At 37.1% G+C, this 15,123-nt stretch overlaps 1 protein-coding gene across 1 annotated transcript in view; it reads left to right on the top strand.

Annotated features, from left to right (window-relative positions):
- The window catches only part of Kdm7a (lysine demethylase 7A), a 65,119-nt gene extending 49,997 nt beyond the window's left edge, over nucleotides 1-15,122 (top strand). The window contains exons 12-20 of the mRNA XM_085683685.2: nucleotides 762-971; nucleotides 2,706-2,818; nucleotides 3,006-3,157; nucleotides 4,311-4,408; nucleotides 4,869-5,017; nucleotides 5,150-5,358; nucleotides 6,625-6,710; nucleotides 7,818-8,091; nucleotides 8,796-15,122. Coding sequence (XP_085539811.1) covers nucleotides 762-971; nucleotides 2,706-2,818; nucleotides 3,006-3,157; nucleotides 4,311-4,408; nucleotides 4,869-5,017; nucleotides 5,150-5,358; nucleotides 6,625-6,710; nucleotides 7,818-8,091; nucleotides 8,796-8,890 — 1,386 coding nt within the window. The 3' untranslated portion in view covers nucleotides 8,891-15,122. The remainder of the gene's footprint in view (nucleotides 1-761; nucleotides 972-2,705; nucleotides 2,819-3,005; nucleotides 3,158-4,310; nucleotides 4,409-4,868; nucleotides 5,018-5,149; nucleotides 5,359-6,624; nucleotides 6,711-7,817; nucleotides 8,092-8,795) is intronic.
- Nucleotide 15,123: the final 1 nt, after the last annotated feature.

Below are 15,123 nucleotides of genomic sequence, written 5' to 3'. Positions count from 1 at the left end.
AAACAAATAAATATTTAAAAAAAAAAGAAAGAAAGGGAAGAGGAGCTGGAGACATGATTCAGCAGTAACAGGCTAGGTGCACAACCAGGATGTCAAGAATGGAAAGTAGTATACGTCTGAGAAATATCATCATGTCTTTTTGTTCTTGGTGCTTGTTAGGCAAGTGCCCTCTCCTACTGAATTAAATCTCTAAACCTCCAAGAAAGATCACTATGCTGGGTTTACTGTCAGTGGATAGAATATTTCATGTATTTTCAGATGTAGCAAAAATTTATTAAAGAGTGATAGTAATGGCATGTAAATATGAGTTTTCTATCAAAAGTCTTATCAAATATATATAAAACATATGGCCTATTATCTGTGACATATATGTGCATATATGTGTTTCATGCACAGTAAAACCAAATTGATAGTTTAGTGACATGAGTATCATTTCTGAAAATGTCAACTCCAATTTAATATTACAAATTTAAGATGAAAGTTTGGTGTAGTGGTACATACTTGTAATCCTAGCACTTGGGAAGCTGAACCAGCTCTCCTCACCCCAAATCTTCAGATAAAATAAGGAAATGCATTGTTCACAAAGTATATGGAGGAGAAAGGAATAAAGAGCTTAGGAAAGCTGAGGACTTGATTTAACTTTGTCTTAAATGATTGAATAGGATATGTTTGTTTTTTAAAGTATTTTTATGGTTAATTGCTTAGTTAGGTATATGTACAGAGCCTTGCCATAAAACATACTCTGAATTTGATTCTTATAGGAAGAAAATGGCAAACCAATTAAATCTCAGGGAATTCCTACTATGTGTCCAGTTTCACGGCCTTCAAATGAAGCATCTTCACCATATCATTCCCGGCGAAAGATGAGGAAACTTCGAGATCATCATGTCAGAACTCCTTCTAACCTAGACATCCTTGAGCTCCATACAAGGGAAGTCCTCAAAAGATTAGAGATGTGTCCGTGGGAGGAGGCAAGTATATATCAGGATCCTAAAAGTGTTTGGATAGTACATACAGCAATTTGGCTAGTTTCTACTGTGGATTTATAGAGACTAATATTTGTCTATGGGAGGCCATGAATCTAGTTTTTCTAGTCAGTGGTGTGGTGTTAAGATACCTAGAGTTCATTCATTTGTTGACATGTTTATTATTCAATAAATAAAATTAAAAAGTATTTATCCAAATATCATATATTTTTCTGGTCTCTGAAAAAAGATGCCAGAGCAAACAAACTTGAGTCCCTACCCCCATATAGGTTTTATCAAAATTTAAGTTGGAAGACAGAGACATAGATTAAAATAATAGAATTTAAAAGTGGGCATGATGGTACATTCCTATAATCCTAGCATTTGGGAGTCTGAGGCAAGAGGATTACTGCAAGTTAAGGCTAGCCTGGGCTACGCAGTGAAACCCTTTCTCAGACGTACTACAGCAACAAAATACAGGTTTCCAATGCTAAGTATTTTGAGGGGACCCAGAACAATAGGATAGCAAGGAAGTAGAGGCTGGCTGCTTTGCTTAGTGCCTTACAGGTGTAGATGTTTGAACTTAACTAACAAAAGAAGTCAAATGAAGGCCTGGCAGTGGTGGCACACGCCTTTAATACCAGCACTCAAGTTCAAGGCCAGCCTGGTCTAAAAGAGCTAGTTCCAGGTCAGGCTCCAAAGCTACAGAGAAACCCTGTCTCAAAAAACGAAAAAAAGAAATCAAATGAAAACACAGCTTTGAATTAGTATTGCCAGTCAGTACAGTAAGTTGAACAAACACAGAAAGCCTGTTCTTGAGCCAGTAGAACAAGTCCAACTATTAAAATTGGTGTGGGGATCACAGGAAAGGGTAGAAGGGAGGAAGGAAGGGGAGCAGAGAAAAATGTATAGTGCAATAAAAAAAAAGAATAAATCTATTTAAGTTGAAGTCCTGGTATACTGGACAGAATCAGGAAGAGCATGGGGTAGTGGACCTCAATAAATCATGCTACTGAGTTTGTGATAAAATCTGCATCATCCTTAATTTTACATCTTAAGTAAAGGATTGGCATAGGTAATATAAAGTAAGATAGAGCTATTGCTGACTTTAAAATACTATAAGAAGTTATAGTCATTATAATTTTATGTGTTCTTATATTTGATACTATTATGCTGTTTTGAGATACTGAACCTACTTAACCCATAGTTATTTTGAGAAGCTTATGAAAAGTTCTATTTATTAAGGAGAAGAAGGTCTCAAAGAGGATCTTTTATATGTTAAAAAGAAAACAGCTCCTATCTTGTCTTTTAATAAAGTGATGGCTCTTGTGCCTTGTGGAAGTAGACAGTCTTGGGAAGGAATGAGGTCCGGGTTAGGGTGAGTAAGACAGCTCCACAGCTGTACTTCATCAAGAAAAACAGTCAGGGAAAGTGATGCTGGCCTAAGGCCATTTGACTCCAGTAAGAAAGGCCTGTGTTTGGATTTACTTTATGCAGATTTTACATCTTATATTAGAAAGTGATTTTATTGCTAATGGCTCTGCTGAAAGATAAGCAATTTGTATGTGTTGGAATGAGGAACTCTAGATTATGGGTCATTGAGATCTCTCCAAGTCTAGACGGCTGCCCATCCCTCTACAAGGCAAGACCATGGAAGAAGGAGCAGTATGCAATCTTTTTTCAGTTGATCAGGACTTTCTGAAGGTGGAGAGTAAATCAGTTCTGCTTTGTACTTTTAAGGACATACTGAATGGAAAATTCAACAAACATCTCCAGCCATCTTCTACAGTACCTGAATGGAGAGCAAAAGAGAATGATCTACGATTACTGCTTACAAATGGAAGAATAATTAAGTACGTAAAGTAGGTCAAACTACCAGATTAATTTTTAGTGAATCTCATTTAATCACTCTACATTGTTGGACAGCCAATTGTATGAGGTGAAATGGTCTCAATTCCCTACTGTGTCTGAATGACTGGAGGGGAAGGGAACACAGAGCCTTATGCTATTTCTGATGCAATTTTTCCCTCTATGGTACAGAGATGAGAGACAGCTGTTTGCAGATCGGAGTCTTTATACAGCTGATAGTGAAAATGAAGAAGACAAGAAACCAACAAAGAAGGCAAACATAAAGACAGAGAACTCAGGAAGAGAGGGGGCAGAAAGTGAAGGATCTCCAAAACCACTTAACAGTATGTTTTTCGTTCTTCCACTAATGTGGCAATGGGCAACTCACTGGTGTTTGAATTGTTGTGGGATTGAAAACACTTGCATTTATAACACTGTTGGAAAATCTAAAGTATTTTTAAATAGGTCATCAATCATCAAAGTGCCAAATATGAGTGCCAAATTAGGTGTGGTAGACAGGGGCAGATTACCAGTGAAGGAGTGTGTGATGGTCAGCAAGACCCAGATAGCTTCCCTGTCTTTAAAAAGCTCATATACTTTATGGCTTCTACTCCCCAAAGTGAGTTTCAAGTTTAACTTCATTTCACATATGGCTTTTGCTAACATGTCTTTGGTTCTCATAATTAAGAGACATCTGGTTGGCTGATCTGCAGCTAGTGGGAATTCAAGTAGTGTGGTGCTATTTGATTGACTGCTGACAGGCAGCTCCTACTGGTATGTTAATTGATTATCATCAAGTAAAGTGATAATAGGAATATCAGACACTGTAGTAATATCATCTTCTCCTTGAAGTTTTTCTTCTTTGAATAAATCTTAATTACCGGACAGTTTCCAAGAACAGCATATACCTTTCCATTTAAAAAGTAATTAAAAACAGTATTTTTTGATGAGTAAGTGTACTGCATAATGAGTTCTATTGGATTCGTTTTGCATATCTGTTTCCACTAGTTCCCAGTAAGTCTGGTCCTCTGTGGTTGGTAACTGTCTTTGTTCACATGTCAGGGCAAGACAGTGCATCACTGAGAACTGATGGGACAGTTGCTATGCAATGGTGCTTGTGGAAGAGAAAGGTTCAGATTAGAAACTACTTGAACCCACAGTCCGTGAATGCAGTGAGCTTTGAGAGTTGCCTTTTTGTTCTCTAAAGAAAACCAAGGGGAAGTCAGAAGCAGCTTGCAGTTCATTTTAGTTTTAAAGATTTGTTTTGTTTTTCCTGGAAAGAAATGTCACAGATATTTTAAGGATATACTTCAATCAGTGTTTCTTGGTCAGTCAGAGAGGAAAAGATGGGGAAAAAGCAGTGAGAAAGGGGAGATAGTGTGGGAGATGGAAAGACATCTTGAAACTGGGTAGACTTTAGAGATCATCTTTTCTCCTTGCCCCAAAGCTTGAATGACTGGTTCTTGTCCTTTCTTTTCTTTACAAATTCTTCTTCAGGAATTTTTACAAGTGTGAAATCAGAACTCAGGAATAGAACATCAGAATATTCTGATGTTTCTGATTCAGAAGACTCTGGACCTGATTGCACTGCACTGGTATGCTCAGAACCCCAAGCTTTATGTGTCATTTGGTGGGATGATGAACACCCATGTAGAAAAAGGTTGATAACAGATTTCCCAAAGCTTATCTCTAGGCTATGCAGCACAGAGTCTCCTGTAGTGTTACTGTGTGTACACACCAGAGTGTGTCCAGTCACATTCGTAAGCAATTTTTGTTAAGTTCTGGTAAGGGTAGAGGCAGAGATTCATCTACTTACACTGAGCTCTTGTGTGGTTTATGTTCTCACAGGTTATATTTTATTTTACTTTAAACTGTGTAACTGTCTGTTTTGTATTCAGTTAGTAGGTTACTATAGTTACTAGATTTTGATGTCTAACCAAGAAGTAATTTTATAATTCATATTCTAACTTCTAAACAGATACATTTCAATTAGTTTGTACAGCCTTGGTCAATTTCTTTTTAGCTTTGTTTCCATTTAATGATTTATTATTTCAGAAAATTAATTTTGCCACTGAAGATTCTGAAAGTTCAGGTGATGAAAAGAAACATGAAATAACATCAAACTTTAAGGAGGAATCCAATATAGTGAGGAACCTCCTTCAAAAGGGCCAGAAGCCATCTAGAAATGAAATTCCATTTAAAAGGTAGGATTGTGGGTGGTAGTAGTTGTTTTGTATTGTGATGTAAATGCTGTGAAAACACCTTTAGTTTTGTGTTTTACTGAATATTTAATCAGAGGAAATACACTGTTATGTTTTGGATAACCTGCTCCTTAGGGAATGTCCTACCTCGACGAGCACAGAGGAAGAAGCTATTCAGGGCATGCTGTCTATGGCAGGGCTGCACTACTCCACGTGTTTACAGAGGCCGATACAGAGCACAGACTGCAGCGGTGAGAAGAACTCTCTCCAGGATCCCAGCAGCTGCCACAGCAGTAACCCTGAGCTTAGGCAGCTGTATCGCTGTGATAAACCGGTAGAATTCGGTAAGAAATGCAAATATCAGTCTCTAAAAAGTAATATCTGACTCCCAGTTTAATTAAGAAATACTTTTTTATATAGTCACGTAAGACGTAAGCATAAGCACTCAAAATGTGGGTCAGCAAGGTGCCTCAATGGGCTTGCTGCCAATCCTCAGGTGACCTGAGTTTGATCCCCAGGACCCACATAGTTGAACGAAAGAAACAATTCCTGACCTCCACACAACAATTAATTAAAATGTAATTCAAATGTTAAAACTCAAAATGTAAATGACATGGGGCTGAGAATTGTGTCCACAGGCGTACTTCTATCGTCTTGTTTTCCTGTCACCAACTGTAAGAGCTCCCAGAGTGGAGATGTTCTAATTGGTCTGCAGAATTGGTCCATTTTCCTTTTAGGAGAGGAGAAATAAGTTTTGCATAGTTTCTTTCTGGCTGAGACTGCTTTCTCAAACTCTTTGAAAAGGAAGTAACAGAAAGAGCAGACACAGTGTGTCAGTGATGCCACCTAGTGTTTCTCCCCTGTGCTTTCAGAGGGAAAACATTATTTCCCCAAAATCTTAGGATTGAAAAAAAGACATGTAGCAATTGTGTTCAGTCCCACATAAATAGGGTCATCTATGCACCAGGACCTTGACCTCCATTGTACATGAAAAGGAAATATGATTTGATAAGGTTAATTTAATTTGTACACACTTCACACAGGTATTATTCAAATCTGTTGAAATTTGAACCCAGGATCACTTGATCCCCAAATCTTTGCATAGTGTATAAGAGCAAACTGAACTTTGGAATGCTTTAATAGCTTGTCAAAGTTGTATTGGTATTTGGAAGAACTCAAATTTAAATCTGTGTTTGCCTGTCTTTGCTCCATTTTGTCTTCCTATAATCTGTTTGGTCCCTTAATGCAGGGAAATATATTCCTTTGTCCTGATGGAAAATATGTCATTTTAGAGACGTTTATTGCATTTGGTTTGCATCACATCAACAACGTATGGCCATAGTGCTTGACTGTAGGTCTTCTAGCATCTAGCACAAAGCCTGTCATAGAAAGACAGTTTGAAGAAAATTGAAAGAAATAGCAAGTTTGGTTGAGAGTTGCTAACTGTGGGATTTTTGTTTGTTTTAAGGAGTATAGTAAAAGAAAAGGTATGTGAATAAATAGTTAATATATAAATGAAATGTCAGCATACATTTGCTTTCAGTTGTGAGTACTGGATTAGTTTTAAGATAAGTTTGTGCAAAGATAACTTAATCCAGACTACTTTCTAGGATACCATGACAAGACTGCAGATCCAGATTTGAGGACTTCTTCCTGGACTAAGCAGTTTGATAGGACGTCCAGACCTAATCCTCAGGTATATTTCAAATGGAAATATAAAGAAGAGATTTAGGATTTTCTATATTGTTTTTGCTTTCTGTTTAAAGCTTCATGTGTCTATTCAGTCTTCCTTTCTCCTTTGATGGGACTCATGACCTCAGTTAATTTCAAGACTTAAGGAAATCCTTACAAATTGACCTAATTATTGTAAGAGACTCAAAGAGTACTTCTAGTTAAAAGAAAAATCAGGCTTAGGCCTGGATATTAGGATTTTTCTAGCAAACAAAGATAGTAGAGATGAACCTATACTAGCTGTGTTTGAAAGGAGATAATAATGGGAGCCAGCAAGAGGGTTCAGCTGGGGGACTGGAGAAATGGCTCAGCAGTTAAGAGCACTGACTGCTCTTCCAGAGGACCTGGGTTCAATTTCCCAGCACCCACATGGCAGTTCACAACTGTCTGACACCTTCACACCAATGTACATAAAATAAAGATAAATAAATCATAAAAAATTTAAAAAAAAAAAAGAGGGTTCAGCTGCTAAAGGTGCCTGCTACCAGGCCTAATGGCTTGGGTATTCCTGGGACCTGCATGGTGGAAAAAGAACTCTAAAAGATAGCACATTGCATTGAGAATCATGATGAGCCAAGGAAACTGGGTTCATTGTTTCTGTTTCAGTTTTCCTCCCAATTCTGGGATAGAAGGCAGCACTTCTTGTTTGATTTTGACTTAATGAACTTCAAAACTCAAGTAATAAGTAAGAACTAATCTTCCAACCCTTTTAAGTCTCTTATGGACTGACCTGACCATCATGAAGGGTAGGTACTGCCAAGCACTGATGAAGAGCACTTGCCACGAAGACTGGTGATGGCCTGAGCTTGATACCTGGTACCCACGTGATGGAAGGAGAGACAATTCCCACATTGTCGCTCTCTCTCTCTCTCTCTCCTCTCTCTCTCTCTCTCTCTCTCTCTCTCTCTCTCTCTCTCTCTCTCTGTGTCTATGAAACATAATATAGAAGGGAAAAAAACCAAAATGGAGTAGTTCATTTCCTCATCTTTGTTAATTTTGGTAATGCAAAGAGCAAAATACCTCATTTATCTGAAACCTGAAGAATGTAACTCCATTCCTTTCTTTCCTTTAGGACTTAAGTAGAAATCAGAAATACATCAAAAAAGAAAGCTCTTCAGAAAGCATTCAGAAGGCACAAAGCAGACATTGTGTGGACAGCAGTAACTCAAGCATTCAAAATGGAAAGTACATGCTGAACCCCAGCTTGGTTTCAGGGCCATGCCAAATAGCTAATGGCAGTCTGAGTCCAGAAAGGCCTGTTGGTGAAACTTCGTTTTCAGTTCCCCTTCACCCCACCAAGAGACCTGCATCAAACCCACCACCTATCAGCAACCAGGCAACAAAAGGTAACTCTTATACATTAGCAGGTTAGGTATCTTTGTGACTATGTATAAAGGTGGAAGGGTCGTTTGACCCCCCAGAGGGGTTGTGACCCAAGGGTTGAGAATTGCTGCTGTATACTCATCATCTCTCCCTTTATGAACAGTAGCATAATAGCAGTGGGCATGAGCTACGATAGTCACAATGAGAGGACACTTAAGCCAATCTTAAGGGACAGCGATGGCTTTCTGAGGCTCAGGAGGAAGTAGGGCCTTAAAAAGGATGAGTTTACTGAGCTGAGTTAAGCTCTTGACAAGTGACAGAAGAAATAGCAGTGAAAACAGAAGAGAGGCACAGAAAAGCAGTGGTCCCTGGGGAATGCATTAAGTTGCAGTGTACTTCGTTGCTGAAGCATAGTTTAGGAGGACAATTCCTTTCTATTTTGTGTGATAATGTGGAAGGTTTTACTTGTTTGTTTTTGATTTTTTGCACGATAGGGTTTCTTTGAACTCACAGAGATCCACTTGCCTCTGCTTCCCAAGTGCTGGGATTAAAGGTATACACCACCACCACCCAGAATGGAAAGATTTTTAAGATATGAAGTCCAGAGATGTGACTACTTTTGGAACACCCAACAAACTTCTATGAAGCTCTCCCTTTTAAGTCTTCCAGGTATTATATGCCAAACATACTTTTTGTGAGTATTAACAGTGTTGTTGGTGTTTTATAGGTAAACGTCCAAAAAAAGGAATGGCAACAGCCAAACAACGTCTTGGGAAAATCCTTAAGTTGAACAGAAATGGCCACGCACGTTTCTTTGTGTGACAGAGCTGCTCTTGCAGTCACTCTTCCTTCTGGAGGCCAGTCTTGGGATGAGGAAGCCTGGAGTTTCCACCGTCCACCGTCCCCTGCCTGGAGCAGCTTGTGTGTACAGTAAGAATACTGCCTGAAGAACAGAACGGACCTGATGCTGCATCTTCACTGTGCCACACCCACTCAGCAATAACCCTTTGGACCTGGTCGGGAGAGGAAGAAGGAGGGTAGAACCTTAAAAAGAGACCTTGAACTGGAAAGGGGTCTCTTGTCAGGGCTTGAATTTAATTTTGTTGTTGGTAGTGTCTTGATTTATTTTCTGTAGTAGGATAAAGAATTATCAATAATTTATTTAACAGATTTTTTTTAAAGTTAACAGCTTTTAAATTCTTTCTTTTTTAAAGCTATTTATTTGGAAGATTTCTGGAGAAATATCTCACTAATTTAGATTTAAGAATGTGAAGGTTTTTAAATTATTTTTGATAGTGTATGTGTTACGTGTGGGAAGAGCCACAGTAACAGTAGCTAGTCTGGACTCTTAAATTTGATATTCAGGTTAAAGTCTTAAACAGGGATTTGATGCATTAATTATTTTAAATTAAGATGTATATGAAATCATTTTATTTTATATATTTCATGTGTTTTTTATAAGCTATTAGCTTCGCTTTTGCTAACATCCAAGGTGCATACTGTTATCCAGGTTGATTCCCTTACACCCCCCATCTTTCCACTGCACCCTCCCCCCAACATATTGAGATGACCCAAGACTCTTCTCTTTGCAGGGAAACACTTTCATAGCCAATGTTTAAGAACCACATAAAAGAGTCCTCATTTCTCGTTTCTTTTGACATTGTAGTTTTCTTCTACATGTAAAGAAACAGGCTTGTTTCATTTTCATTTCTCCTGATATCTGGGTCCCAAAGAGAACAGCTTTAATATCTTTTTCCTATGGGGAAAGTATAAGTTTGGTTAAAATGTCATGTTCGTAGTTTTTCCAAAAACCTTTATAATTACAGAGGGCCTTCTTCATACTGCTGGTGTTGGAAGAATCAACATCTACCACAGGTTATATCTTCCCATGCTTTTATTAACTAGACATAATTTTTTAGAAATATAATTTGATTTAGGATGTTCAAATCTGCATAAAAGCCGTAATACAATAAGATTATACTATATTAAGTTGTATAGAAGCAAGCATGTTGGAATGGGGTGTGTGCGTGTGTGCGTGTGTGTGTGTGTGTGTGTGTGTGTGTGTTTTACTTTTAATTTTCTGAAGAATTATTTCAATACAGGTTTGGAGTAAAATGGGTGCTTTTTGCAGTTTCTTCCATCTGTCTTGGCTAGTAGCATATGGAGGTTTAAGTGTCTGGTTGAATTTTAGTTAAAATAATCATTTATCTCTTTTATGTACAACTTTTACTAAATGCAAGTTTTCAGTTGCTTGTGATAGTTTTTAGTCTCCCTATTTTCCCTCATGGCATAAAAATAAATTAATACTGGGGGTCTGATAGTATCATATTTTACAAATTCCTATAAAGACAATATAGGCAAATAACGTGAGATTTATTTTTATGGAGAAGTATGGCTGTATAATGGATTTGTCTTTTTCACTCATCAAGGTAGCTAGACTTTTCCTTCTGCACTAAGCATTAAGTTGTAAGGAAAGAATTATGTACCATTATCTTTCATAGTTGCATTCAAAACATATATTTCCAAAGAGAAATATTTCTTACTCTCTCTTTTACAATATTTCATGGGATAAAGAAGTTATGAGTTGATCTTTTTGTTCCAGATTGTCTGGACAAAAGTTTCGCTCTTATTTTGGGTGTCAGGAAGAAGGATTTTTATGAAATGGTTGGTATCTGTAGGAGCCCCCCTAACCCCCGCCTGCACTATGCCATAACTAGTAGAGAGAAGAATGCAGTCCAGCTGGAGGTTGTATCTTAAGATGCCAAACTCTGGATTGACTGGTCCCTTGCCTTCTCACAATATATCACTGTAATGTCTTTGTTTTCTGTTTTATTGTTAGGGCACACATTTTTTATTTGGGTTAAGAAATAAAAAGGATGATTTCTTTTTCCAGTTATAATGGGTTGCATTTTTTTTACAACTCTTAAGTATTTTAACTATTTTTTTGATCATAAAAATTAAGACTTAATTTATTTTTATGAATTAAAATTGTGGCCAGTATCCACCCTGTGTCTTTAGGCTAATAAAACACTAATTTTGAGTTGCCAGTATTTGAAATTTTTAAATAACAGTACTGGCAATTCATTTTTGAATATTTAAAACCCATAACTGACTAAATTACAAAACTTTTAGCAGGTTACTATAGTCTCTAGTGAAGAATCCATGTATCTTTTTCTGAGTTGAAAAATTTCAGCCAGTGACCTTTCTAATGAAACCTCTTCTATAGTTCCCCAACTGTGATGTGTCCTTTTATCTCATAGAAATGGCTGGACTTTGAGGTGTGGTTACTGCTGGGATCTGGGCTCAACAGTGATAGGTAGTCTCGTCTATAAGCAGTATACCACAGCTTAGTAAGAAGATAGCGGTGATAGCGTTTAGTTAGTTATAAGCTAAATATGTAAAATTGGGAACGTGCAGCTTTAATAGCAGTAGTGATCCTGTTTTAATTCAACTAAGTGACCCTTAACCTGGAATCTACTGTACTGTAATTCACAATATTATATAATATTATGCTCTCCAATACTGGTAAATGATTAAGAATACAAAACTGGCAGCTTAGTAGTTCAGGATCTTTGGAATACATTGACATTCATAAATACAGTTCATTTTTGAAGCACATAAAATTGAACCATCTACTGAAACCACAGACTCAGAGGAGATAAGTTCATCTATATGGCTAGTCAATAATTAAGCTAAGCTTAATACTTAAATACTAGTTGAATACTATTCTCTGTGTTACTAATCCTAGTTAATTCCTTTTTTAATGTATTTTACTGTATTTATTCAAATGAGATCAGTAGGTATTTATCAGACATCTACTGTGTGCCCAGACCTAGTTAGCACTGTGGAGGAATCAGTTTCAGTTTTTATCTGCCTGTAAAGGTGTGTCTTCTACAGGATGTTAGCAGCAGTTTTCACTTCTAAGCAGACTTAAGCAGAAGATGACCCAGAGCAAAACAGTTTAATTTCATTAGTTTCAACTGAGATGTTCCACTGTAGAAGTGGAAGTGTTTTTAAAAAATGCTCCCTGTTCTTTAACATTTAAGAAAAATTCCACAAGTTAGTCATTTCTGTTAGTAATATAGGGGTATGGTATAGCTTGGAAGGAATCAAAAGACCTGCATTTTGGTCTGTCTTCTGCCCTTTATGTCAACTGAGCAACCCTGAGTAGTAAATCTGAATTTTATTTCTAAGTCCTAGTTTTCTTATTTGTAAGTTTGAATAAAAATGGTTAATGATACTCAGTGAAGACCAGCATTCTTCAGCTGTAACTTATTAACAGTTAGTTAATAAGTTACAACTGATGAGAGCATCTTTAGAGAAATCTGTAAATGAAAACTGCTTCTATTCATTATATTTACTTAATATCTAATATATGCCCAGAGCATGCTACCTAAAAACCTGAAAAATTCCTATCAAGGTGCTGAATTCAAATCAGATTTTACGCTTGAAGTGAGAGCTTTCATCAAAGTCAGTGATGATTACCTAGCACAACATAAAAGCTAGCTTTAGGTTTTTCTCAAAGAGGAATTAGTACGGTACTGTTCTCCAGATTTGGCAAACCCTTCAGGTACAAACGATAAAAAAGGTGATGAATTTAAAATGAATTAGCAGCTACCTATGGGACTAGGAAAAACATAAGGTGACTAGGCAAAAGAACTCTGCCAAGACAGCTCTGGGTTAGGTACTGATAGCCTAGAGAGAGAAAAGTCACGGGAGTAGTGTAGAAAGGCGGCTCGGCTGGGTGTGTTCAACAACAATGAGTGTTGGCTTGCTTCAGAAGATGCTCTGCAATGGTGAGACACTTCCTGAGAGCTGGTAGGAATCATGGTATGGCCTAGTATACTCCTGTTAGAAAGAAGGATTATAGCAAGTGTGAATTTTCAGTTTTCACATGGAGAAATAAGAAATGCAAATCTATCTCTCAAAAATTCTTGTTTCCCATTATGTATTAAACTAATTGCTTCCTATGTAAGAGAGAAGGTCTTGCCTTTCATATGTAAAAGGCTCTGGGTTTTATCCCTAGCACCACAAAGAGAGCAAGAGGAGCTACAGCCTTCAGACTGTTACTGGTACCCTAGACTTTTATTTAATGCAATCTCAAAAAGTTAAGCATCGTCTCTTTTGTCTAGGGAAAGCTAGTCATTAAGGGTGACCATTATAACTGAGATAGGACAGAGATTTGCCTAGGGACACACAGTGGCTTTGGGATTTCTGACACTTTTTCTTTACACAGACCCTGGTTTTTTGACACTGCAGCCTCTGTTTTGTAGATGCTGTCCATATATGTTCTTGGAGCTAGACAGAAAAAATAATTAGTATACTCCCTAAATTACTGTTGAGCATAATTAACCTTCATTCTGTAGCCTTAACTACTAACCCTTCCCTTATTTTGTTTTCATACCATAAGTGAAATAAATATTTGATACCCTTTATATAAACATTTTAAAAAGATTTTTAAAAAGCAAATGTCTATTTCCAAAGCAGCTGGCATTTCTTCACTACCACGGTTTTATTCTTCTGTAGTAAGTCTCCCCTCTTTCCTGGGGAGAAGCAAACAACACTCACTGGAGAAGGAAGCCCTTAAGTTCCCCCGTCACCCTTGGTGCCCTTCTAGTTTAAGGCTTTGTCTTAACTGTGACATTACACTTTTTGTTTAAAACCTTTTAAAGGTGTATCCAATGATTCTTCCAACAAATTTACCTGCTCTGCACTATTCATTAATGAAACCCTGGCTACCACGTAGCCCTCAACCTCCAAGTAGTTTACCTATGCAAGATACTCTAGATTCACTTTTTTTTTCATTACAGAAAGTAGTTTTAAATGTAAATGTAACTTAATCAGAATAGGTTTGTCTTCAATAGTATTTTTTTGTTTCTATTCAAAGTAATCAGCTATTTTCCGTCCATATATTTTACCAAAACAATTATCGTAAGTGCTAGAAAATATACTATTTTGCAGGAATAAAATAACCAAGACATATGCTTATATTTCTTTGGTGGATTTTATTTGATAAGAAATGCCAACATTAACTGTAGAGTTGATTCCTTGCCTAGAATAATTTTTTTCCCCTTAAGATTCATAAGTAACATTTTCACAAAGCATGCATATACTTACACAATATAGTCAGGGACCTGAGGTGTAACTTGCTAAGTGAACCCCAAGGTTATTTTATCTTGCAAAAGAATCCTAAACCAAACTAAGGGCCTTACAGTTTATGGTTAGACTGAATCAAATGCTGTAACCTCAGTTTTTCCACAAACAGCTCTTGACTGCACAGACGAGTCATGCAGTTGTTAAGTGTGACATAGCACTGATAGGAAATGCATGTGCATCTTTGCAGACTGTATTTCCTTTGGGAAAGACTTTTCTACTTTTAATATAATTAAGCCATAACAGTTTCACGCTGTGGAAAGGATGAAAAGGTTCATTTTAAGAGATTATATAATATCAGCTTTCACATTTATTGTGAAACATCTAACTTTACCAGTGTTTCAGCAAGTTTTCTTTTGGGGTGTTGGAGGGTGGCAATGGGGAGGGGTAGTATTGGTTTTAAGGGTTTTAACTCTGTGAAATTTGAAAACAGGACAAATTGTTGGCTATGGTACTTACTAGTTTTGTAGTAATGTTTTGCTAGCCTGACTTTCCTTACTGGTTTTTATGTCCATGGTCCCTGGCGACTGTTACTCCTCTTGTTTGGGCTGTGTGCAGAGTAGTGTCTCATTTGTGTGTAGGCAGTCAGTGTGCGCGTGTCATTGACTACAGAAACACAGTGTTTCAAAGGAATGGGGTGTGGCTGGGAGTGGGGTGCCGAAGCTTTAAGAGCATTTGTTTTTATTCAGAACAGTATTTCCCATCTTTTGCCTGCAGGCAGGGAAAGTGTACAGTATTTATTTTGTTTCTGTTTTACTCTGAATTTGTAAGTCTTTAAGTAGCTTATATTATTATTATAGGGGAAGACAAGTGACTTGCTTAAAGTTGTACTTAGAATTCTTACTTCCTAATTTGTGTATTTTTAAATATTGAAATTAAAATTGTATTACTTCTGTTTTGAT

The sequence above is a fragment of the Myodes glareolus genome, chromosome 25 (genome assembly GCF_982192425.1).
Source record: "Myodes glareolus chromosome 25, mMyoGla1.1, whole genome shotgun sequence".
Classification (NCBI taxonomy): domain Eukaryota; kingdom Metazoa; phylum Chordata; class Mammalia; order Rodentia; family Cricetidae; genus Myodes; species Myodes glareolus.
Note: the sequence above shows the minus strand (reverse complement) of the source record. Positions and strands in the feature narration are given on the sequence as shown.